Raw genomic sequence first — 27,313 nt, 5'->3', positions numbered from 1 at the left:
TGTGTATTTTGTATTTTCTCTTAACAAACGCCGCCTAGAATTGCATTTATTATGAAAATAATGCTCCGGGGGTCTTTTGGCGATTTTAACTATAAATTCCGACATTTTGGAAAGATCTTGAAAGCCTTACCTCTACTGTGGTGGATTTTTGGCGCCATCTGCTGGTAAAATGGCGGAGCAAGCGAATTGCCCTCTTCCTATTTTGCCCCTTTCACACAACCTTTTTTTTTTGGCATGTTCACTTTTAATTTACAGAAGACTTAATAAACAAATTGTGAATAACTGTTACGTGCTCCAACGGCTTTAAGCTGGTGTGCCAGGACTGTGTATTCGCCTCACATTCGGGTGATAGGTCACAAAACAAGTCTGGGTACTAGTCAGGTGACAGCGACAAACCTCAGTAGGAGTAGCAGGCGGCTCGACCAATCATTTGTCGCATTTGAATTCAGGCAGCGAATCAGAATCAAGTGGCGGGACCAAGGGGGCGAGTTTTTTTCACGAGAGAGGAAATCCTAAGGAAATGTGTGGGATCACGCTCGGTGTTTCCAAGTAGCCTGGGCATTATTGACAAACTATTTTCACTGTGTGACGTTAGTTTGTGTCGCATACCGATCGTCCGATACAAACACGGGTGTGGTGACCGACAAGTAAGGGGGGGAAGCGGGGAAGCGACCGTCGTTAGGTCAAAATGTCGATTCAGTACGAGGTGGAACAGCTGGCTGACAGCTACGGGGTTGCAGACTCGTTCCCCAAAGATTTCGGTTATGGTGAGGAGGAGGAGGCCGATATCGAGGGCAGCCCGACGCCGTCCGACAGCAAACCGAGAATCCTTCTAATGGGCTTGAGAAGAAGTGGCAAGTCTTCGATACAGAAGGTAGGCAGAGATGTTCAACTATTAGCCCTATCGGGGCGAGCGGCGGCGCCTTTCCCTGCCACACACAAGTAAATGGGACGTTAGCCAAAATAGCTAGCGAGGTAGTTTAGCATGTCGTAAGTGATTATAGCTATCAAGATCGCATGTATAGCTACATGGGAGCAGGGGTGCTGAGATGAACAAGCTTTCCCGCAGCTATTAAGTAGTTAGCCCCAAATGGTGGCTAGCTGTAGCTGTGAATGATTAACCAGGTGGACAGAGATGCTAGGTGCATCTTTACCGATATGTGGACATAAAGCATGTGACTGTTTGGTTAGCAGCTTGTCCAGCGTGCCAAATATATCTGTGGTCCCACCCAGCTGTGAGGCACAGGGCAGGTCTGATGCGAAGCTCTCACATGACATGATGCCGGCCACACCTTCCATTCTGCAAGTCATAACATTGTTTTAAATCAGTGCACCAGTCACAGCATCTGCGGTGTTGTCATCATGCTCTCTCACTCTCTTTGTATACACACTAAGTCATGGCCGGAATAACGAGTTAAGGGGCCCCTGAGGGAAGACATTTGTTGGGCCCTTGCTAACCCCCCCTGTGCTTTATGTACTGTTTGTGTCCCATCACCTCCAAGTTCATGTTAAGTCCAGATCAGCCATGAATCCAGCAGGGTTTCCCCCATACTATTGTCTTTAGCTGAAGTGGTAAACCACTCAGATGTGACACAGCTTGTCTTGTGATCAATTTGATCAAACCACAGTCACACTCTTGGCTTTTGCTGTGTGAAATGGCACCTTGGTTATTTCCCTATACCTTAATGTTGAATGTCATGACATTACTGGAGATGGTCTTGCAGGAAAATGCAAGATTGATAGAAACATACTACAAGGAACTTTTAAAGTGATAATCAGTCAGAGGTCTCAATTACTATTCTCTCTCTGAATGACTTACATAAGCAAACATGACCATCAACAAGAAGAAGAGCCATTTCTTTATAGTTAATCTGAGTGTTTTTATGGCAAAGTGCTGAGGATGACCTGGGAGTCATGTAGTCTGAAGATGAAGCTGCCCTATAATCTGGTGGTATGACAGCAGATACTTCTATATTCCCAGACGGAAGTGGAACAACTGACTTAAAACATTGCTGGCCATCCTACCTATATTTTTTCTGCTGTTGGCTTGTTATTATGAAGACACAACATTACTAAGGAAATGTTGATAACTTTAGCTCCAGCTGAACAAAATGACTACACTGAGCAACTGAGTCTGTAGACGTACATGTAACCGAGGTGTATTAACGGTGAACAAAGTTTGTTTTGTTTCATCATCTTCATATTACAGTTGTAAATCCAGATTTGTGCAAAGTAGCACAACAGACCCAGTGTCCATCTGCAACGACAATGAATCCAGGACTTTTCTGGGCCACCTTGTGCAGTTGGTAAACCCCCCGCCATGATCTGAGCACTTTTTTCTTTTGCGTGATCCTACATCAAGGTTAGCTGTCTCGATCCAGTTCTTCAAGACTACCTCTTTTAGACTGGCACTGTAGTTGAATAATAGATGAGGTGCAGTTGTGCCTTCTATGATATTTTATTATTTATGTTTAAAATCAAGGGGGAAGTAGAATCAGGCTGGATATAGCGTGACTCGGCAGGAGTCTCTCCTACAGATGCTGCCTGAAGTAACAAAAGTAAAGAATTTCAGTTTTCAGTCCCGAAGTGCACTTATACAGCTTTGCAATAATCCACACACCGTCAAGTCTCAGATTAATGCTCTGTAAGCCTCCAGTTTGAGCTGAATAACATGTGATTTTGCTTTTTGCTGGTTCACTGGCCTGTGACCTCAGTGGCCCCGTACACTAATTCAAAATGGCAGCGGCGGAGAGAACACTCCCAGGTCCTCCACCATCACCTACTGCAACTTACTTTCCACCTGTTGCTGTACTCAGTAGACTAAGACCCTCATAAACCCTTAGCTATACTTCACTTTACAGCTGCAGTCTTACAGTCTGCTGCTTGTGGCCGGCATACAACGGAAAATGCTGAATGTAGAGTGACGTGCGTTGCGTCAGTCTGCAACGTTTTGCCCTTTTCCCTCTTGCGTTGCACGTGGCATCTGAATGATGTCTTTGTGCTTGATTGTGGCAAAAGCCAAAATCCAGTACTGCTGGAATAATCAATCATAAAAACAATATATGTATGTGTATTTAATATTTAATACAGGACATATTTTTTATTATATATAGAGTTCCATGTGATATGTTTTAGCTGTATTAATAAATGCTTCAGAACTGCAACGATTTAAAGACCAAACTATGAATCAATAAATAAAACTCACAGATTAAATCGACGATGACTATAATTGTGAATGGCAGCCTTAAAATATTAAGCACTTCTCATAGTCTCATGGGCAAGTGTGATTAAACCTTTTAATGCAAATGTTAGACAGTCATTGAACATACAATAAAACAAAGCAAAATGCTAAAGTTGGCAAAAGGGAATCTGAAAGGGCTGCACAGTATCAGTTCAGGTCATCCTCTACCTCACGCAGAATTGTCAGGCAATAAGGTCTAATACATTTATTTATTCATATTCTGCATGGTCCAAACCATTAAATCCATTCCTCTTAGAAAACATGGTTGTGAGGAGGCTTTTCAGTTAATTAAAATTAGTCTCTTGGCTGTGAGCAACATGATCATCAGATGCCAAATACATTTTGAAATAAATCTCAGTGGCAAGTTATGAAAACAAGATATTAAGTGAATATGTTAATTCCACAAGCAACGCATCTAATGAAAATTGCTACAGTTGGTGCATGCGTGTCCATAATGGATCCCAAAAGAATGCATATTCACTGTAGTATTTTGATGTTGATTATTTTACCACCAAAGTGTAATTGTAATGTTGTATTTATGTGTCTTCTAACTTGTGTTATTTTCTGTCTCTACCAGGCCACAATATTGTTATATTTATGTGTAATTTCAAAGTTACAAGCAGTATTGGAGAACTGTAATTTCCTTAAGTCAGAAAAGTGGCTCAGCTGTTTACACCTAAGAGGCTTTTCCACTGTTGGCATGTTGATTGGCTAAAGCATCAACTTGAAATTATGTAGCTGCCTTGAAATTGTTACTCAAGTGTGATATAATATTGGCTTTTAGCAAGATTTGTATTCTGTTTTTGTATTTATCCAACACATACTATGATTGTAGGAGTCCAGTTTAGCCCCACCAAGTCATCAAGACGAGTCATTTGCATTTGCTCAAACTTTACATCAACTCTCTTTTCAGGTGGTGTTCCACAAAATGTCTCCCAATGAGACCTTGTTTCTGGAGAGCACCAACAAGATCTACAAGGACGACATCTCCAGCAGCTCCTTTGTCAACTTCCAGATTTGGGACTTCCCAGGTCAGGTCGATTTCTTCGACCCTACCTTCGACTATGAGATGATCTTCAGAGGAACTGGGGCTTTGATATTCGTCATCGATGCTCAGGTGAAGAAATGAAAAGAAAGTGGAACACTTACCTGCTGTTTGGGAAAAAAAACAGGTGTCATGTTTCAAACATACTCACTAAAAATGTTGAATTTTGCATTTTCTCTTCTCTGTGTGCTGACTGGACACGTATATAAACACAAAATCTGACAACATTCACAACCATTTTTATGTATATTTTCCATTTCATCAATCTGAAACTCCACAGATAATGAAAATAAACTATTTTAGTGCTCACTGCTTTTGTCAGGAACAGAATGAACTCAGTGATGAACAACCAGAGCAGCCTGGATAAAAGACCAATTACATGCCATGGCTTTTATGCCAGTGCCATCCACATGACTCTAAGTGCTTTCAAGAAGTAATCCCAGCTCCGATGTTAGCCACAGCTGATCTGATTGCAGGGTTTATTTCTAACCAAGGAGGTGCATCAGATTCACTTAGTTTCAGTACTTGGTCACAGTGATATTTGAGGAGGCTTGTTTTCGTTGTGCTGTTTAGGAAGACAGTGCAGCAGTATGTTTCCTTGTACTCGCTGTTACTGTAACACTTCAAATAGGCAGCCAGTCTTGATTTTCCTGTTCATTTAACTGCCTGGAATTAGTTCTGGCATTGTTGTTATAATAGTGTATCTTTTATGTGCAATCTTTAGCTGCACAAAAATATTTTTTGTTTTTAAGCAGAACTTTGATGCGATTTTGAGGTATCTAAATGTTTAACAAAAGTTGTTTTGTTCTTAATTGTATAAATTTTGATGACAGTATGACAGAAATAAGGGTGATTAGTTAAATACTGACTGTGCGTGAATGCAGACAGAAAATATGGAGTGTAGGTTACTTTATGTTTTATTATGTGTAGTGCAGGTAAAAGTTAAAAGAATAACCTTTGGGAAAGATGTACATATGGCATTTTGTACTGATATGTTTCTTTCTCATAGGATGATTACGTGGAGGCCCTGGGCAGGCTTCATCTCACCGTGTCACGAGCATACCGAGTCAATCCAGAGATCAACTTCGAGGTGTTCATTCACAAAGTGGACGGCCTCTCAGACGACCACAAGATCGAGACCCAGCGAGACATCCATCAGAGAGCCAACGACGACCTGGCAGACGCTAGCTTAGAAAAGCTGCATCTCAGGTACATTTTGTTCATCATTTTATTTTTTCACTTCCTCATCGTTACATCTCTTCTAAGCTACCTGTCCCATCACAGAGGAAGTTGTTATAGAGAGTCTCTCTAATTCAATGTTGTCTTATACACACTTTGTTTCACTTTGTTTTTGACTCACACCTCTTACCTATGCATGTTTAGTTTTAGTTTCACCATAATTTATCTTACTGCATAGCTATAAAAGGCTGTTCTTTCTTTGAGTGGCTTCAGACATCCTCAATATGATATTTTATAACATTTTATAACAAAGCGGGAAACATATGTAAATGGAATATGACATAAAAAGTCCAGGCATTGTAGGGAGGTGGAAATATAAAATAATGGCTCAGTCCGTTTTGTAAACACACCAAAGCATGTGGTCATTCCAACATCAGGGTGTCTTACCTGCATGTTACTGAGACTGCAATATAAAGCTTTATAATCACTTGCAACATGATACGCTGCAGCTTGTGTTATAATAAATTTTTTCAGATAATCCGGTGGGTTTTGAATTGAAAGTGAATTAAATTTAAAAAAAAAAAAGTCAAATCACCAGAATTGGACATGCATGGTTTCATTTCTGCAGCGACAACTGCTACTGTCACAAAATCAAATCAAAAAGCCCAAACTTAACTACCATCTGTTCTAATGCTTGATGGCATCGTTAAGAGAAAAACAGAACAATAAGGCATCAGACACAAAGCTGAACAGCACACATTTTATTAAACGTTTAAAAACAAGGCTGTTGTACTGCAAACAAAAACACATTGGCAGCTTAAAAATGAGCTCTAACAGGTTGGTACAGAAACTAGCTAGAAACCTTCAAAAAGCATATCAAGACTCAGTTTTCTTACTTAGCTACTATACTTGAATGGGACTGAAGTCAAGTGTAACGTGTACAGATTTACTGACGTCTGTTTTACTAGATGGAGAACAGGCTGAAACATCTTACATGGAAATGTGATGGTATTTTTAGACCTGGTTGGATTTCCTTTAACATGTGAACAACGCCTTCGCAGGGAAAACCCAACCTGTTCTTCAGTCTTAGAACACAGACAGGCTTTCTGTCTCTCTGCCTCTCCATCATGGCGTTATTTGAATTAAAATGAGTTGTTATACACACAAGGAAGTAGTTTGGTTATTTGTTACTGTAGTTGCTTTGTTAAGCACATTTATTCAGCATTCTTCTTACCAATTCTGTCTGTTAAAACAACTTCATTCTACCACAAAACATGTGGTGTTAACAGGTCAGCATAGAGACCTGGCCAGTCTCTCCTCCCACTGCATCACACTTGTGTAAGTCTGAAAGTGAAAATAAGGCTGCATTCACAAACAGTTCAAGGTGTCCCACTTTCACTCCGTCGAGTCTGTACATGAAGTCATATGAAGATGATATCTCTGGCAGATAGATGACTTGTAATTCAGTCCCTGAGTAGAACTTTTTTATCAACATGTTTCTATCAGTATGTGAAACTTGCAGCACCAGACAACATGACGGCATTTGAAAAAAATTACATTTTTTCCATGGTTAGTTTTGTGTTTTCAGAAATGTTGATGTACAGCAGCCTGCGTCCTTTTTACTCTCAGTGTTACTGTGAGATTCCTCTTTGCCCTCCTAATGAAGAAATGGTGATCTGTGCTTCAGATACCAGAGCTGCTATGAGCCAAGCTCCAAAGGTCTGACATACTTCAGATGTAGAAAGAAGGCTAAAGTACACATGTGTCATTCTTTTCTTAGTCCTTCACTGTAGTTAACAGTAGTTGGTTGATTGGTTTGTTGTTTTCTGAGGAAAATATTGGCAATTGAACTGCCATGTAACCAGAGGATGAAGTATTGAGTAAAGCTGAAGTGATTATTTGTTTAGTGACTCAATAGGCAGAGCACGTTCATCCATTTCGATAATCGACTTACTCATCAAGTTTTTTTCTTAATCCAAAATGCCCCCTAAAACATCCACGGCTCCTCTGAAGTGTGAGAATTTTATTCTATTTTCTAATAAGTAATTGTAACTAAGATATTTTGGGGGCTTACGTCGTCATAAAAATCAGCAGGAAGATGATAATTATAATGATTGTTTTTCATTGTTTTATAATTATGGACTTGTCATACATACATTATTGTACGTGCTGACTTATCTATACACGTACATACATGATCCTCATCATTTTTGCTGATCTCGATATCTAAGAGCCCCTTTTATCTCTTAGTTTTACTTACTCAGAATATTTTGATATTTTCTTCAAATTCTAATTACATTTTTTCAACTTTTTTTTTTTTACTGAAAATAGTGTTAAAGTGATCAAAAATACTTCCGGTCAATAGATGTCAGGTCAGCTACTGTATGTCTGAATATTCTTAAAAGTTCATTTCTATTTGAAAAGCTGTACCTGTGTTAATGTTATATCAGGGACATGAAATAGAATACAGTTTATCTCAATTATTTCAAAGTTAATATATCAAAGTTAATAAAAGGATTGTAATTAGAATAGTCTAAAAAAAACATTGTTTTCTGCAGCTTTAATCAAAAAATAAAAGTCATTAATTGCAGCCTGTTCCCTGACATACAGTGTAGAAACTATAAATGCGTTGTGTACAAATCAAGCAAGCTGTCCCGGCTGATCCCGGGTCAGCCCTGCAGCAGCTTTACTCTGCGTGTCGACTCACACTGCACTGTGTTTTATGTGGGGTGAGATTGTTGTTTTATGCCGGTTAGACAGCCAGACCGGGCCTGGATATATGGCGGCGATGTGAAGGCTTTTTCTCCTGCTCTGCCTCGTGGCTCTCTGGGGCTTTCTTCACTCTAATGCATTGTAAAGTTGAGCTCCTGCCAAATGTATGCAGACAGTTCCATTTGGCTGAAGTCACTGGCCTTCCTCGGGGTCTGACCTTTTATTTATATATCTCAGTAACCATAGTCCGTAAGTCATGTGTGTCTAGTGCTGCCACAATCATGTGAAGGCGGGTTTTTCTTTTTTTTTTGGCTAACATTTGTTTTTATTTCTACGTTTTTATGTCTGAATCATGTTTAAAATGCTTTAACCAACAAATCAGCTTTTCTACCATACAGTGTCTGTTTGTCATGTGATCCCATGACGATCAGTATTTTTCCTGCTTTCATGTGCGCTTTGAGGAAGTGAGAAGTTTGCTACTCATAACTGCCTATTCACTTCCTTTTTTTTTCTTTTTTTTTTTTACCCCATTCAGCTTTTACTTGACGAGTATTTACGACCACTCCATCTTTGAGGCCTTCAGCAAAGTGGTGCAGAAGCTCATCCCTCAGCTTCCCACTCTGGAGAACCTCCTAAACATCTTCATTTCTGTAAGTAAAGAGAATCCAACATTTTTGTGAATGAACCTTCTTGTTAGTTTGACTTTGGCCAGTGTGATTCAAGCGTGACAGCGAGCTTGATATGAGTCACTGTCAGCTCTGATGTCTCGGTAAAGTCAGCGTTTCCTTCAATGCTAGTACAGTCCTTCAGTGTAATGCAAGTTTGTGGATGTTGCACAATTTCTAACTTACAGACATTCTCAGAACATTTTGAAATACTTTGCTGTTGATAACCACTGGGAGATATTACTCATGGGCTGTGAAGTCTTCTTAGTATAGAAGCTTATTAAGTAATGAGAATTACGTCTTTTATATCCTTAATGTTATCAAAATAATTAAGAAATGGTCTCCATATCTTAAAGATCCCTGCAGGGTGTAGTTTAAGAGAAACGGTGCTCCTATTAGCAGAAAAAGCAGTTTAATCGAAACAATATTTAACAGTGATGCTGGGCTTTTATAGGAATGTTTGTAGCCATAACTTTTGGCAGATTTCAGAGCAGACAGCAGTGAATGCCTGCACACTTAGTCTTCATCAGGTCGAACAGTTTATTGCTAGATTCTGGAAAATCAATTGAGAAACTGTAAATGGAAGAGAAATTTTCACGCTTATAAATGAAGGTATGTTGGTGCCAAAACTTATTAATGTCTGAAACAACTGATTAAGCCTAAGTCAGGATATTTAGCAGCAACAGTAGACCCCTTTCACAGCAGACATTTTGACTTGGCAGCAGGAAAAGCACAGGTGTGACCAACAACATTAACAATGGCTGAACTATCACAGTGAGCCGTGTCAGTCACTGAGCGATACGAGAGCCCTGGAACTAGCTCACCTAAATGGAATGGATCCATCACTAATGTTATAAATGTCACCTGTGCTTTTTGACAAGAACATGATGACAATCAAACATGATTCAATCATTGTCTGACGGTTTATACACTGATTAAGCAAGAAAATGATCTCTAGCACCCCAGCCCCAGTGTCTTAATATCAAACATCCAGTGTAACTCATCAGATAGAAGTACCCTTTTCTTACACCATATTATAATTTCCTTTCCTTTGTCTCCTCCTGTCTGGCTCATATTTGTGACTGACAGAATTCAGGGATAGAGAAGGCCTTTCTGTTCGATGTGGTCAGCAAGATCTACATCGCCACAGACAGCTCTCCTGTAGACATGCAGTCCTATGAACTGTGCTGTGACATGATCGATGTGGTCATTGACGTCTCCTGCATCTACGGGTGAGCACGTTGTAATTGTTTACTTGTATATTAGTAATCTAAGTCAGAGTTAGGTTATAGCTGTGTTTTCATCTCCTTTCATTTAGATGCAGTTTGCATTTTCACAGGCTTTAACTTGATAATAAAGGAATTGAAAACATAGGGAGGAGTATCTATAAAGCAGATTTTGAATTAACTTTCTGTATAAATTTACATATTAAATACAGAAAAAACAAATTCACTTGAATCCTCTGTAATTTCTTAATGCTTCAAGATAAGGAGCTCACCCATGTGTTGCTTGAGGATGCTTTCATTGAAGCACAACTTAATTATGCATTTATTTGCTTAATTAGTCCACATCCACATGCTCCAGTGTTTTGTCTTTTTTTTACATTTTCCCCCCTGAACATCATTGTGCTGTGTTGTGCCACAACAGTCTGAGGGAGGACGGCAGCGGCAGTGCCTACGACAAGGAGTCCATGGCCATCATCAAGCTCAACAACACCACTGTGCTGTACCTGAAAGAGGTCACCAAGTTCCTGGCCCTTGTCTGCATCCTGCGAGAAGAAAGCTTCGAGCGTAAAGGTAAACTGTCAGGGAAAATCTGTGATGCCCCAGAGCTCATTTGGCTTAATTTGGCTAATGGTGATGTGGCCTCAAGTCAGTTTTCTTCCACGAGGTTATGAATTCAAAACAAACACATTAAAGAGGGAAAAAAAGCAGAGACTTTGCTTTCAGCTTTCATGAAATTTGGGACATATTAGAATGGTTGGTGAAAACTGATGCAGAAGAAGTGGCCTGACTTTTAGCTCGTCTGGCCCCCAGATCTTAACACGGCTGTCTATGACGTGTCATAGATAACTGATGTAATTGTTTGAGTCATTGTCTCAAACTTTGTCCCTCAAAAGCCTCAAAAAAGTATTTTTCATAACTAAGTACAGTAGTACTTCACGTAATGCGAGGAATGTAACTGATCTTCATCAGTTAAATAGGTGCAGTGCCTTTTAAACAAGCTTAAAGTTTGTAATGTTCAGTTTTTGTTTGACTTGGTGGTGATTTGCATGGTTGTTTTAATTACGTTATTACATATTTACTAATTAATTTATAAGGTGTTCATGTCAAGGGTTGCAGCTACTGATATTTATGATTATATAAAATGTAGAAAAAAATATTGTGTGAAAAATGGTCATCACAATTTTCCAGAGCCCAAAGCGATGTTTTAAAATTGCTTCTTTGTCCAACCGACAGTCCAAAACCCAAAGACGCTCCATTCACTTGCAATGTTAAGCAAATCCTAACATTTTAGAAGCTGAAACTGTGTTGTAGTGTGAGACAATTTTGCTTGACATGAGTAATTCATTATACAACTGTAAGTGAAGCTTTTCTTTAAGCTTGTTTTTGAAATTTTGCTTTTGATTATCATAACAAATCTATTGACCCGTCGTATGTATCTTTGCTCCTCAGGATTAATAGACTACAACTTCCACTGTTTCCGGAAGGCCATCCATGAAGTATTTGAGGTTGGGGTTTCCACCCCGCGTCCAGTGGGCTCCCAGGCGGTGGGCTCGCCCTGCACCAAGGTCGTTGCACTGAACGGCACGCCGCGCAACACTGTCTAGACTCTGATGCAAAATAAAACACAGAAAGATGCAAGAAGAGGGTTGAGGAACGGAAAGATCGAGATGGGCCAGGGAGCCTGTAGAGGAGAGACTACTGAACTGGGGCTCACCGACTCGCAAAATCACAATCCCTTGCTCCCGGCACCTAAATAACTGAGAGGCGGCTTGAGCCACGAGTGTGTGAGACTGCACTGGAGCACAGCGGGGTCAGGCTTTCTCGAGCTAAGACGGAAGGGAAATTCTCGCATTCGTTTCATGCGAATGCAAAAATGCAAAGCACTGTACAGGCTGTGAGGAAGTCAAGAAAGTAAAACTGCACCTGGATGGAAAGAGGTTCAGGATCTTTCTTTGGATTTCCTTAAGCGGTCCGAGGCTGTGATAATTAGCTGCTGGTCCTTCTAAATGAACAATGTGAGGAGGAAAAACAAACCCTTGTTGTGACCTCTTGATATGGACAAACTGTGATGTCAGTTTTCAGGAATCTGTCTAGTGATGAACCCTACCCCGACCACTTCTGTGCTGATTTAGAAATAAAAAGATGGTGGATGTGAACTTGCTCATCCTATCCCACACACGTTCAGAGATGGCCTTATGTAGATGAAGCTTGTCTGCAGTGCAAGCTTTCTCTCAACACCACTCACCTCACCCTACCTGAATGCTGCCCGAAACTCGCTTTTTGGTTTCACTTGTGAAGGGAAAACAAGGTTTTGTTAGCAGACTGAAAAGGGATTGTGCTGTCCATTTAAATTGGTCTTGTGCGTGTATGCGAGTATATATGTATGTATGTATGTATGTATGTATGTATGAGTGATTGAGTGTGCGTGTCAATGGTTTTGATTAGACCCCAGACTGGGCTGTTTGTACTGGCGAAGGATCTTCAAAGGAAGAGTTTATGTCCCTCTTCCCGATAACAGCAGCTTAGCATAATTAAAGTCTTTTTTTCAACCAGTGAAATTAACTTTTCTGTGTGCTCCTCTGAAAATCAAAGTTTTGATCGACTTCCTGATGGGTTGTAAAAATAAGTTTGGTTAGGAATTTGGAAATGGTCTCACTGCCAAAATGATTTATAAAAAAAATGAAAAAAAAGATTCAGAAACCGAAAAATGATGAAAACATGTCACGATTAAAACCTTATTTGTTGCCATCTTAGAGCATTTTTAGGTCCGGTTGAGGTGCGGGACTCACTGAGGGTTCTCACTCCATAGAGGCCGATGAAGACATTTGTGGATGATATGAATAGATTTAAATGTGCATGTTATTCCAGCTAAAAGCTTCGGTCCTGCCCAAAATGACTAAACACAAAACGTAAGTTGCCATGTTTCGTGTTTAGTTTGGCTCTGCTCAGCAGGATGCACAACAACAACAAAATAGACCCATTCCAAGCATGCATACGTCAGTGTGTTGTCGGCTTGTATTGTTCTCAACCATTAACACTGCTCATTGTATTCAAAGGTGAGAAAAGTGAAAATGAATCTAACCAAGAAAATTAAATGGATAAGGAAGGAGAAAACGACCAAATTTAATTCCTTTTTGCCATTAGAATGACAGATAAGATGTTCATGCTTGCAATTTTCTGTTTGTTTATATCAGGGGTGAGATGTGGGAACTGCATCTTAAGACGAGGAGCCCGACTCACAAAGCAGCTTTTAACATGTTACCTTGATAACTTTGCTGCGTTTTAAGATGTTTTAACATTTACTCAGCAGATTTATTCAGGTAATTCTGTGAATGTTGCTTTCTTGAATCAGACCCACGATCTTCTCAACTCAGTCATTATCACCTGAAAAAAACACTTGCACATCAGAACTGTGATGGATGATTGATTTGGTGTATTGTGATGCTATACTATGTGAAATAAAAATAAATTTACATTTTGTTTTTGTCAATGTAGTAATTGGCCAGCAGTATGTTAAGGGATAACAGCAAATATGAAAATTCACCCATCATCTACTCACCCTCACGCTGATGCAGAGTCGGATGACGTTTCAAAATGTGTGTGGAGCTTGACAGCAAAACAGTGTTGAGGCATTTTCATAAACAACTGAAACAGATGGGGATTTCTCTTCAAAATGGAAATAACGTCTGGAAAGAAAATTAAAAACGGCTCTATACGGGTGCTTGGAAGCCCTGAGATCCCAAATAGATTTGAAAAAGACTTTATTTAAACCCTTTTAAAGCCTAAATCTTCACTGTAGCTGTTAAGGTTAAGGCATTAGCACACACCCTTGTTTGAAGTGAGTACACAAGCTCGAGTATATGTCAAGACAGAAAATATCCTCCTTAAATCAATTTGGGATCTTGTGGCTTCTGGAGACGAGCTGCGAAAAATATTACGATTTTTTTTTCCAGTTATTTTACCTTGTAATACTTTGGTTGTTTAGGAGAATGTGAACTACGAAACTGTTCCTGACTTTTCATCAGCATTAAGGTGTGTAGGTAACGACTACATTTTCATTTTTTGGTGAACTTTTCCTTAAAAGAAAGGAATAAATTGAGAAGCCAAACAATCTTTGCTCTATCTCGGTGTATTTTTAAAACGTCTCAAATGAAAATCCTCCTGAATTGATCAAATCTGTTGCAAACCTATGAGCAAACACAAGATGGTGCCGTAGGACTTCTCGAGTCTTCCCCCCTCAACAGTGTATTGATATTCACGCCTGCCCCTTCTCCGAGCCCAATAACTGTTTTCCTACTTAAATTTACAGTAAGCATGCATCATCTGCTGAACCTGTGTAGTGAGTTATACAGCCTGTTAAAGTGCAACTATAAATGTCAGCACCTTCTATAACCACCAGTGAGCAGTGGAGAGAGAAGCCTTGTATCATTTATTGGGCCTTCAGCATAACAATAGAGCAAACTGATTATTCAGTACTGATGTGGCGGCTTATGTGTGATCCTTAAAGCAGTCGAGCTCCATGTGATATCAGTGTAAATGACCTTCTTTAACCTTTGCTAAAATGTCCACAGTGGTGTTTCTTGGCGATTCTCTCATATGAAACCAGAGTCGCTGTTAATTGTCAGTTTTCTGGAGTTGGCTGTTGTTCATATGGCATTATAATGAGTCAGACGGGGGAGGGGTAAAAAGAAGAAGAAAAAAACATCCCCTCCTTGGTTTAGTGCATATAAAAACAACTCGCTGAATAGCTTCGCCATGCAAGTTATTCACCAGTTAAGTTAAATAAGCCTCACAGCTACTGTCACGACCCATTATGTGGGGAGTAGGCGAGACAGCTAAACACCACTTCCACACAATTTAGATGCAATAAAACACTGACAGCTTTTTTATCCACTTCATTAAGCCAGTAATTTCTTATAAAAATCTCCCGCATTAATCCTGGCCATGGTTTCCCTGCGGTTCCTTAAGCTCTCCTCCAACCTTAGCCGCCTTGCTTTGATGCTTACTCAAATAGGCGCTAATTTGAGATAAATTATGCATCCGCATGTAGCCTACCCATGCCAAGGAATATAAAGTGTGACACTCTGAAAGATGGTGAATTAAAACAAAGTGTGATACCTCGACGGCCTAATGGCAGATAGGTTAGGCCCGTCAGCCTGATGGTTTGTTGATCCGCGAGTCACTTCATATTCAGATAAAGGCAGAGGTCGTGTTTATGATGTGATGAAGGTCATCTGGGGGACAGAGATGTTTTGGCCTTGGAGGCCCATGATGCACCAGGCCTCAGGTGAAGTCACTCAAAAGGCAACTGTTCTGGAATTTTTATTGTCCTTTTTGACCAATTTTATTGATCCCACGCAGGAAAAAATTCAGTGTCACAGGAACATTCAAGTGCAAGTAAGTTTACAAGATGTTTTAAAACACAGAACACTGAAATACAGTTGGGAGCCGATAAAGGAGCAATAAAAAAGTTAGAAAAATAAAATCAGGTGATGGTTGAATATTGTGTGGATCTGTAACACTTTCATAACCTTCATTAATAAATAATACATTTATAGTTGATTAAACTTTAGTGAATTGTTTATCTCACTATCAACAATGAATTGATCCATAAACCATTTGTAAAGCAACTATTGATTGTAAAGTTGCAACTAATAAATACAGTGGAGCTCATCTATAAACTTTACACGGATAGCCGTCATGAAGTTGCAACTGATGTTTAGAAAACTTTTCAGTAAATGCGTAATAAATGGTTTTATAACCATACATTTACAAACAAAAATTTGCTTGTTCCGGCTTTTTAGATGGAAGGATTTGCTGCTCTTCTTTGTCATCTGTGATCATAAATGAAAAGCCTTTTGCTTTTGGATGAGAGGAGCATTTTTTTCATTTTTATCATCTTCCAGCTGTGTTTACTCTGGATGGAAGCATTTACTTAGTCTTTGCAGCTTTACTAAGATCATATCAGCAACCTTAAACTGTTTAAGTTAAACATGTCAAAATGTCCGATATGACTTTGAAATGAAGAAAGTCTTAACTCAATAAGAACTGTATCCACTTCTCGAGCGCCTGCCATCATTTCACATCCACTCAATAACACAGTGACTTGACATTATCTGTAGATGGGGCTGTTGTCTGCCGTTTCAGCTGCTGCCCCTCACTCGTCTCTCAATCTTTCTGCTTGGCAGTGCAGGCAACATGGAGATCAACATCACATGCAGAGTCCTTCTAGATAGAGAGAGAGAGAGAGAGAGAGACAGAGAGACAGAGGAAGACTGTGGAGAAGTTGAAGAAACAGTGGAAAGAGAGAGAGAGGGAGAGAGTGTGTGAGAGAAAGAGAGAGCTGCATGATGTACAACTGTAATTTGGCACCGTAGCAGCTGCTGAAATTGCCTTGCTTTATCAAAAGGCAACGCTGCTTCGCCCCCTGTCCCCTAATAAGGAAGCCCAACCAATAATGAAATAAAGCGAGCAGAACATACTTTTTGCCTGTGATGTCACGCTCACTTCCGCACACCGGTCCGCCCTTCATCTTAGATGTCTTAGTATCATTACAACAATGATATTGCCATTAGGGTTCTTAATAAAACGCAGAGAGCGGCGCATTATCTCCCATCTTTACATTTTATTAGGCGTGCTTATGAGGGATGAGGGGAAAATGATGTGACTAAGTGAGACGTCTCAGATAGGTGACAGATGTAATACAGACTTCATTTGTTAAATTGTAAGGTAGCGCAGCTCCAGTGAGCGTAATTATGCAGCATGGACGAGGGGAGCCGGTGCTGAGAGGGAGAGTTTAGAGACTGAAGTTTCCAGCTGATCACGAAGGGACGTTCAAGCAGTGATGACATACTTCAAGAATAGTCTCTTACTGTGACGTTTAAGTCACTTTCTAATCGCCGTTACCCAGTTTTATGAGCAAGAGGAAAGATATAGGTCGTATGACAGTAGATACTGTAGTAGCTGTTGAAACTGGAGGAACTTGGACGGCCTTAAAAGTACAAATATAATGAGGTATTCTGTGACAAACCTCACTGTGTTTTTGATGTTTTTTGATGTGGTTTTTATTTCCAGCTCGAGTGAGGAGATTTGTGACATATTTCTTCTTACTGGATTGTTTCCTTAAAAAAAAAAAAAAAAAAAAAAAAGGATTTTAATCGGACTGAAAACATTTTTTTTGTTTGTTTAAGATGAATTGAAGTCTGTCAGAACATGTGGGATTAGTTGATTGACAGGAAAGTAATTGCCTATTACCAGTTAATAGTTTGTCATTTTTCAACCATGAATTATCAACATTTTTATTGTTTCAGCAGGAGAATTTGCTTTTTGTATGTTATGTAATAATGAGCTGCATATCTTTGCATTTCTGATTGTTGGCATGACAAACCAGATTTATTTTCTAAAATTCAGTGGGCCAAATGATGAATTGATAACATCAGAATGTAACTGTCTGACTGAGCAAAAATGGAAAAAAAAAGTTTTGGATCTAAAATCTATACAGCTGATTGATCTGCAACACCTTTGTTGGAAAACTCTGGTGCAAAAAAAAAAAAAAAAAGTGAATTTCAGGAGATATTGAGGTATCGGAAAAATATAATGTAGCCTGGAAGTTCCCCTTTTCAAAGACTTGTTCTACAAAAAAGACACATTTACTACATTTGTTGCGATAGACTCTATCATGAAACCGGAACACACCTGCCATTACACGCTCCCTCTCAAAGTTTACACCTCTCCAGTTTAGCAAACTACTCGAGGACCCTTAGTCTGCAGCGGTAGGAGGAGCCCAGGAGAAGGACAGGAGAGGGAAGGATAACGAAAAGTGGGAGTTAGAGGAAGGGACAGGCGTCTCCTGTATTTTCTCGGTCAGGCAGCAGAGCGTGGAGCCGAGGGGCCAGCGGGCCAGCAGCCAGCTAATGGGGACCAGCAGTGAGCAGGGGCCAGGGACAGCGCTGACAAAAGGAGCAGCGACAGATGCCATTATCTCAGCCTCATGCAGATACAATGGAGCCGGACGACACAGGCCTTGACACTGACAGACGTGTGTGTACGGTGTGTGTGTGTGTGTGTCTGTGTGGAGGGCCTGTGTGGGCTACGGGAAGGCGCATGTGTGTGTGTGCACTGTGAGGTTAATGGAACACGATGGAGGAGAAGTGGATTATCGGGGAGACTACAATTTCTTGGTAACACTTGTCTGAGCTCCTCTGCACCCCTGCATGCATGCGTGCATATGTGCGTATGCAATCCGAGGGTGTATTTGGCTACAGCCTACATGACCCTGTCTTGTTACTGTAAGACAGCTAGATCAGTCACCCATCACTTGCTTAGAATTCAGGGGCATCGGGAAAAGCACATCACATTTGGTCCCAAATTTCAATGGGTGCTACTCTTGACCTTAAAATATGCAGCATTCACTTCACCCAAGGATGTTCTGGTCATTTGGAGAACCAAAAACGTGTCGGGGTGGGGTTTTTTTGGAGGGGGGTAGACGAGGGGGATATGGCGATGCGTGGAGCAGGATTGGCAAAGGCAGAAAAGGGCTGTTAAGCAGCAGTTTTTTTTTTTTGGGAGGGATAAGAAATGTGAGCTTTAGCCAGTGTAGTGCGGTGACATGGGACAGCGTTATTGACTGTGGCGGCGCATGCTGACAGTGGATTGTCAGCCCCTGCAGTCATTTGCGAGACTGAACGAATGCAGGGATCAGAGTTTTTGGAGCTTGGAGAACAAGAGAGAGAGAAAAGACGAAGAAAGTGAAAAAGGGGGGAATGGCAAAGAGGAAAAAAAAAGGGGGGAAGAGAGCGAAAAACTGGCAGCCATACAAATGCTTGAATATACACATAACACACACACAGACACACACTGAGCTGTGGACGCCCCGCTGAGTGTCTGACACTGATGCTGCCAGACTAATCAGGGTTCTCTCTCTCTCTCTCTCTCTCTCTCTCTCTCTCTCTCTCTCTCTCTCTCTCGCTCTCTCTCACACTTGCTCATTAGTGTTAGAGAAGAAATCAGACAGTTGTGACGTTGTAATGACGCCGCGTCTTGCTGTTGTACCCGTGTTTGGCATGAGTTCTGAGTTTAGAGTTACGTCCTTGTTTTTATGCCGCTCGAAAAACGTGTCAACGTCCTACTTCCACTGTTTCTCCACATGTCACACTTAGCAATACTGGTATATCTCTTAGCCTGATGAAGACTTAATGAATTCCCTTTTCAGAGAGCACTCACGTAATTAAAGATTCAATAAGGATTCTAAAGATTGACAAGAATGTGGGCTGATAAAAATCTTCACCATCGTAGAGGTTGCTGAGTTGAGCAAAAAGAATTCCGATAAATCTGATATATTGATGAGTATGACAGCCAAGCCAGATTGCAGGCAGACCAGTAGTTTGCTGTCAAGATCGCATCTGAAAAAGGAAGAGGATAAGCTCTTTGCTTTTTTAAAACTGGAAGGAAAACTACAAAGGGTTAAAGGGAATGGATAAACGCTTCCACTAGAGATTTAATAGAACAGCAATGAAACTGAAGGTGAGAGGATTAGGTGTAAAACATCTCTGAAACAGAATCAGTGCTGATTTACAGAGACAAATACAGAAGAGTGCCAACTCGAAGTTTCTCAGAAAGCACCATGTGCACAACTTTGTGCATTCTTGGTTAATGGTGAGTTGAAATTGAGTGAGTGGTGAATAAAGAGAGAAATGTCCTGTGTAGGCTGTTGGATCCACTGGATTTTGGATCTTGGATATGTTGGATCTTTCCAGTCTCTGCACAATATCCAGATCAACTGTGAAAGTGGACAGGAAGTGGGTTATGAGAGCCCTATCTTAGAACAAATTCTTTGGCCATATTCTGACTAAAGAAAATTATTTGAACATGTTTTCCAAAGTAAATTATTACAAATTTTATCATAACATCAACCAAATCAGATGTTGGCAGTTAACATTTCTGATGTTCAAGTTGAAACTGATGTTTTTTATCGCGCAATTTCACACTTCTTTTGTTTCTATTTCAGTTTATGTTGTGACGATGCTGTGATTTAGCTCCGTTAAAGTTTATGCACAAAAGCCACTTGGTTAGGACGAGGAAAACATGACGTTTTGTTTGTGTTGTTTTGGCTGCCACAAAAACACCTGGTTCCCGCTATAAATATTCAGATTTAATGATGTTGAAACACAGTCTTGAACGGTGGTCAGTGGCCACAGATTTACAGATTTTGCACATGTAGTAAAGTTCCTCCACCAACCCCTCCACCTTCCGACATGAAAGGCCTGGTGATGAATATGGAACATTAATGTGGTGCAGCACGTTCTTTTACAGATGTTAGTATGGTGCGTTGCCAATGACACATGCAACCGTGAACATTAAGTGCTCAAAAAAATGTTCATGGCGACTGACCGGCATTTTTTTCAGTTCATTTCCTCCAAATGTATTTATGACCAAATACATATTGGCGGCTGTGGCTCAGGGCTAGAGCCAGTGTCTTGTTATTGAAAGGTTGCTGGTTCGATTCCCCTGATGTGCTGGTTGGCACCTTGCATGGCAGCCATCAGTGTAAGAATGTATGTACGTATGAATAACTGTAAGTTGCTTTGGACAAAAGTGCCCGCTAAATGTAAATGTAGAAGCACTTACATTTGTTGTTTTTTCCATCTGGATTCTTGTACTTTTTTGTTCAAAGAACATTAAAAAGACATCACATTTTTCAGGGGAGACTTAAATTCCGTGATTAGAAGAGAGGTCAACAACTGAGCCAATAAAACTGAAAAGGACCCTTGATGGAGCTTCAAAATGAAATGTAAGAAAAACCTGCTCTTGAATCCTTAACTAGTTCCTGATATTTCAGCAATAAGTCCTTCACAACATTTTAGGACACAGACTTTATTAGCCTTTCCATTCATGTTTGGCTTTTTTATGTTTTCTCTTTACAACCCAGGCATGTCCTTTAGCCATGCAAGTTTTATTTTTCTTGATTTGTTGTTCCTAAAGGGAGCTGCAGCCGCACAAAGAATACTGAAGCAGCTGCTATTAAAACAATAAACAGGCTCTTTGGTGTTGAGCAGCGCCAGGCAGTAGACTCTTAGTAATAGCTGTCAAAAAGGCCTCTGAGAATTTTGGGGCAGAAGTGGACTTAAAGATGATGGAGTGGACTTGTGAATGGAGACTGAGGGGGATTTTAATGCAACAGAACATTAGAAACAATAATCCTCAGGTCACATATAATCCTCAGTCCCCATAAACATAAAACTAAAGGTTTGTGTCGCAAATGCAATCCCTTATGGAACATACAGGCACTCCATTATACTGAGATTGTGTGTGAGAGACCACTGGACAGCAGTGGTAAAAGAAGTGGTTAAATCCTTTCGGTGAATGAACCAAATAAACAGTGTGAAATACTCCATTACAAGTAAAACTCCTGCATTCAAAATCTTATCAGCAAAATATCAAAAGTTCTGCTGGCAGACCTTGGGATGCTAACCCTGTTTTGGTACGTCCATCGGATGCTCGAGTAACGTTTGGGTGGGTAGATCGTGTTAAGTGGTTTCCAAACTGGGGGTCTGGTCCTCTCAAAAGCAACACCAGGAAAATCTGAGGGGTCTTGAGATGATTAATGGGGCAGAGAAAGAAAAAAGAAATAAAAAAGATTTTGTGGGTGAATATTTGATGATAAACATGCAACAACTCCTCCGGTTTTAATGACAAATGCATTTGTTTCTAACTATCCTCTTGAATGACACATACTTCTCTGATCCGTCGCTACCAGCAGGACGTCATCATTTATCACTGCCTTCCAAAAGCACCACAGATCGCAGTATAAAGCGTATGTTTTCAGTTTAAAAAAAGTACAAGTGCAAGAAGATCCATGCTATCTTAGCAAAAACGCCCCACACTTTTACGAGAGTGGTTAAGTTTCTAGTCCGGCACTGCTGATAGGTACGGTTTGATTATGTGACCTAACAGACGCCTGTGTGCAGGCTGGAGTTGGTGCAAGAGAAGGATCATAGTTTGGACTAAAATAAGCGCTTTGTCAAAGATAACTATGATTGTGATTGTGGAATGAGACAACACTGACATGCAGTTGGAATCAGTATGCTTAATGTGAGTACAAAGTACCCTGGAAGTTAAAAGACATTCTCGAGTAAAATACCTCAGAGTTGTACCAGAGTAAATATGCTCATTTGTCTTCCACCAATGCTACTCAGCCAAAAAGACATGGATACTTAAATTTGTGTATACGTATGAAAAGAAAGTTCATCTTTGTGTGCATCAGGAGACCAAATGAAAGTAGGCAGGTATAGACTGCTGAGGTTCCGGCCATCAAGAGTGGAAGCGACTGAAAGAGGAAGTGAAAAGTGAAAACATCGTGTTTCATCTCCAGGTTATATGTGCACTCTCACGCCTTGATACTTGCTTGTTTCCCTGAAAAACTTTTGAAACTTTGTGGTGCAATTTCTTTCTCTCTTTCTTTCCTCCCTTCCTTCTTCATTCCCTCCCTCCTTCCCTGCATCCTTCATCTCAATCTGGTAGTAATGCTAATGACCCTGCTGTCTGCCCCGGCAGTTTCTCATAACACAACTTATCAGCACCGAACAGGAGTATATTTTTAAACTCTGCTGCAACCACCCCCACCCTCACTTGCACACACACACACACACACACACACACACACACACACACACACACACACACACACACACACACACACACACACTTGCATGCATACACTCTGTTACTATTCAGTCGACTTGCTGGGAACCTGTGCTGAGGTCCAGATTGAAAATGTGATGTGTGCTAATGCATTCAGAACAGAGGTGAGACCGGTCCTTTCCTTTTTCTCGAAGCCAACAGTGGGAAGAACACCAGCCTCAATACGGGAAGCTAGAAAAGGGAGCACATTACGGTGGCGGAGTAATGAGAACCATGGAGCTCCAAGTCATTCCCACATTTCACACACACACACATGCTCACACACCGGCTGGTCTGTGGGAGTGTGTGAAGCAGCGTAAGGCTCCAACAGAGTACTACCAGGGCTATGCTCTCCTGATGGTGATGCTGTGTGAAGTGCAGAGCTGTTCGACACAGACTCCAGCTGCTGCTGCCCTGTATTCAAATGGCACCACAAGACACCAGCGCGCCGTCTCTTGGTTCTTATTAAACTCAGCCTCTCACTCTTTTTGTCTCTGTCTTTTTTTCACCCCCAAAAGTCTCTCAACTCTCTACGCCCGCGGCATCCCACTTTTACTTTGCTCCCCCGCGTCTCCTCTTTACTTCTGTCCTCCACTTGTCTCGCGTGCCGTGCTCCTATTAGGCATCAATTTGTGCCACATCACAAGAGGAGTTAAAGAAGATGCATGTGGAGAAAAAAAAAGTTTACGAGCATTCCTAATTTAGTTGCTGACAGCATTCAATTATAGCGCTTTATCTACTGTTTTTTTCCCCTCCTTTATTTCACAGTGACTACTACGTGAAAGAATGGGATCAGTCAGGCTGTGTGCACATCCACCAATCGCCTCCAATACAGTATGTTAGTGTGTGTGTTTCTGTGTGTGTGGGTGTATACATGCCAGCGAGTAGGTGTTCTGTGACAGCAAGCATTTTCAGAAAGTGTGACAGAGAGGTGAGAAGAGAGGGACTGCATCCCGCAGCTGTATATCTGCCCCGGTGGCCAAGAATGTGTAAGATGGATGGAAGAAGATGAAAAGTGGATGGAAAGATGCTGATGCAGAATGGTTTCTCTGATTACAGAGACAGCGCAGTTAACGTAGACTGTGAGGGGAGTTGAGCGTAAGAGGATTTTAGATTTTAACATAACGATTGCCTTCACTGCAGGATGCACTGGCACATTATAGCCTGATATAAAAAAAAAGAGTACATATCCTGCGTATACACTCAGTATCCACTTTATTAGATGCAACATAAACTACAAATAATGAGTCAGCTATATATGAAGCATGTGGCTGAGGTGCAGACACTGTTCATCTAAAGGTCAGAAAGAACAAGAGTCATCATTTCGATGTTATGCAAATATAATGGTAGGTGTATTGTATTGGTCACACACATTAGGTGAAAAACAAGAGGGTGTGCACCTTCTTCAGAGCTCTTCACAAGAGCTGGACACGTACAGAAAAACTATAGGCTTTGTATGTGTCTGTATTCTACACATACGTGTATTTATGTTATAAAAAAAGCTAATTGTTGGTTATGTAATATGCTGTTATTTAAATATTTTAATTCTGCATTAAATGAACAAAATAATAGTCTAATAATCTGGTAAAAGTCAAACTCATCGACATGAATAGTATTTAAAGTCTTAGTTAAAGTCTTGGAAAATGGATAGAAATAGCAAGAGGAATGTTTTTAAAGAAAATGATAAATCTCAGTTGTCGTCCAGCCACCAACGGCTGCACCTGTGCCATCTTCTAATTTACACAGACTACCCTGCTGAAAAAAAAACAAAACAGCATAGACCAGAATGATTTCCATGCTGGTCTATGGTGCTATTGGTGCTGGTTTGGCTGGTGGACCAGTATAGTGTTTCTGGTGAAGCTGCTGATGAAGCTGGTCACCAGCATGCTGGTCAGGGAACACCTGTGCCTGTTCAATCAGCATCTTGATTGGCCACACCTGTCAGGTAGATGGCTTATCTTATTGGATTTTAACAAATGTGTGCTCAAAATCTGAAAGAACTAATTATTTTGTGTACACAAAAAAGAAAAACATTATAAAATTGTTTACTCCAACTTGGGTGTCAGCCCAAAGTGTTGCATTTATATTTTTGTATATTTAATTCAGTATTTAGAGTTTGTTTCAGGTGCCATCAAATGATCCCAAAATCTTGCAGGTTTGAAGCTTGTGTTCAATAAACTTGGTGCTGTGACAACCTCTCTGACTCTGTGTCCTGTATTGGGCTTTGACAGCCAACTTCACCCTGCTTTATACTCTGCAATATGAAACAAGTTGTAGACTCATCCCATGCTGGTGTCCAGCATACCAGCACCAAAACACAACATAGGCTGGTCTATGCTGGTTTTTCCAGCAGGGTAGTGCAACGGAGTGAGCCAGCTTAACGAACTGGGTGTGAAACATGGTTTTTCGAGTTTTATTTTTACGCCGGAAATGGACGTTAATTCACTCGAACTGTTGCTGCTGAGAAGTAAGTTCGTATTTTGAACCGTTGTCCCAGTAAACTTGGCCTACAGTATGAAGTTAGCTTTCATTCTGCACACCTGTCGGCTAGGAATGACTTAATTTTAGATCGCATTTCGGTAAGCTGTACAGAGAATTATTCAGTTTAACATTTTTCTACTCATTTATTATACCTTCGTTGAGCTGATTTCGGTATTAATTAGCTACGCTTACATTTTGGCTAAAGTGGTCAAATCAAAGCTAACGTTAGCTCAAGAACGGCTAATGTTACCATGGTAACCGCCTTATCTATCGTCGGTGCTGAAGCTAAGGTGTCCCTCCCTCAGGTGGACACATGAAGTGGAGATGGACATAATTCATGGGGGTTCATCTCTGGTAAGTTGCCCAACACTTTTCTTATATTTCCACATTATTGTGAGGTTTGTCGTTCCGTTTCCCACTCAGTGTATATCACTGTATAGGACTGTGATAGCTAACGCCGCCTTACGATGGAGTGTCAGTGATGTCTCTTCTTGTTATGGGGCTACTGTAAAGAAGACAGTAGGAGAAGCCCATCTGGAAATAATACCATGAATGATGGCCAAATTTAAAGTAGGTGCTTTAGCTTCAGCGTCAAGTCATGGCCTACTGGGGGAGAGTTAAATAGATAGCATAGAGCCATTGTTAAAGTTATTGTGGTAGCTCCTGTGTCTTTCCGACTATGACTAGTCAAAATATCTGCTCTTGAAAAGGCTTTCTGTAAATGCTAGCTCTTATGGACATTTAAATGGATTTGATTTCATGTTAGAGATATATGTTCATTCACTGTCTTGGTGTGGCCTTCCTATATTGAGTTGCATATACCTGTGTCTGCATGGGTGGTTTGGTTACTTCCTACATTCAAAGACACATACGTAAGGTCAAGGGGCTCTAGACTTCCGGTACATGTGAATGTAATCATGACTTGTTGGTTGTTTTGAGCTGGAATGGTTGGGCTGGATGGCATGGATACATTCGATGTTAAACATCTAAATTTTAAACCTTGTAAATTGTGTGTTACATTTGTTAAGGACTAAATTAACTGAAGGTTAACAGAAAAGTGATATTTCGGTTACTTGGCATTGTCTCTGATAATGTATTTGTGTGAGCTCACTGCATGAATGTTGGTGTGCTTGGTGATGCTCCAAATGAGCTTTCCAAATGATTTTATAATGACAGAAATGCTGAATGAAAGTACTGCTGTCACTTGCTGTGCCTGATATTGTGCCAACATAGATGGTTTTAATGAAGTCACTTTACAATAAGAGGAAAGCTCAAAATGTCTTATTATTTTGGAGGTGAAAAATAAGACTGAAAGCCTTACAGTCAGTACTCTTTCCACCTCTGGCCCAGCACTATACTCAATTTAAAAGACAGGCAGCTCATCCACTGAGGGATCCAGGGCCACCAGTGCATGCTAATGGGGCGGCTCCCTGGACCTGCAGTTTCTCATCACACAACCTATCTGCACAACACAGTGACGATGTGTATTTTAGACACTGCTGCAGCCTGCCTCTCTCTCTCTCTCTCTCTCTCTCCCTCACTGCATCTCTTGCTCTCCTTCCTGTCTCAGTCTTACTATCTTTTCTTAGACTCACATGTACGTGGATGTTCAAGCACAGATGAGTGCACCCAAATTCACACACACACACACACATACACACACACACACACACACACACACACGCACACACACAGACACACACAGCAGGAGCAGGGCCTGCAGCTCCTGGGTGTTTTGCGGGTTGGATTCACACCGATGCTTTCTCTGACTGCACTATTGTTATTTAAATGTGGGAGGGCGATCAGCAGCAAGCATTAATGGCATCCTCAGCACTGTGGATGAAGCACAAGACACACACACCCACACACACAAAAGCATACACACACAGACATCCACACATGCACGTGCAGACACACACTTTCACACAAGCCTTGTGGATGCACCTTGAGGGCCATATGAATAACAAATACCTCTCCCATCTGCAATACCACAGAGTATTTCCAACCATTTCGGCACATTAGTCAGCAGTCCTTTGACTTAGGCTCTCCACGCACCACTTGGTGTATTAGCGTTGTCCTCCTCAGC

The 27,313-nt window shown here is 40.8% G+C and overlaps 2 protein-coding genes across 24 annotated transcripts in view; both read left to right on the top strand.

The window, feature by feature from the left end:
* Positions 1-135: 135 nt before the first annotated feature.
* Positions 136-13,552, top strand: rragca (Ras-related GTP binding Ca). The gene is made up of 7 exons (XM_037073988.1): positions 136-874; positions 4,155-4,358; positions 5,296-5,495; positions 8,713-8,827; positions 9,932-10,074; positions 10,490-10,638; positions 11,518-13,552. Exons 1-7 carry the CDS (start codon positions 689-691, stop codon positions 11,670-11,672), a joined length of 1,152 nt encoding a protein of 383 aa, XP_036929883.1. The 5' UTR covers positions 136-688; the 3' UTR covers positions 11,673-13,552.
* An 11,411-nt stretch (positions 13,553-24,963) lies between these two features.
* pou3f1 (POU class 3 homeobox 1) overlaps positions 24,964-27,313 on the top strand; it is a 221,632-nt gene continuing 219,282 nt past the window's right edge. For 4 of the 23 annotated variants that reach the window (XM_037074679.1, XM_037074668.1, XM_037074677.1 and 1 more), the window contains exons 1-2: positions 25,207-25,325; positions 25,533-25,581. The gene's annotated coding sequence lies outside the window, so the exon portion shown is untranslated. Of the gene's footprint in view, positions 25,326-25,362; positions 25,582-27,313 lie in introns of those variants that run through there. The other 19 variants (XR_005070716.1, XR_005070719.1, XR_005070717.1 and 16 more) reach the window with 15 other exon arrangements.

Source organism: Acanthopagrus latus, chromosome 17 (assembly GCF_904848185.1).
Source record: "Acanthopagrus latus isolate v.2019 chromosome 17, fAcaLat1.1, whole genome shotgun sequence".
In the NCBI taxonomy this organism is placed as follows: Eukaryota; Metazoa; Chordata; class Actinopteri; order Spariformes; family Sparidae; genus Acanthopagrus; species Acanthopagrus latus.
This window is presented reverse-complemented; position numbering and strand designations above follow the sequence as displayed.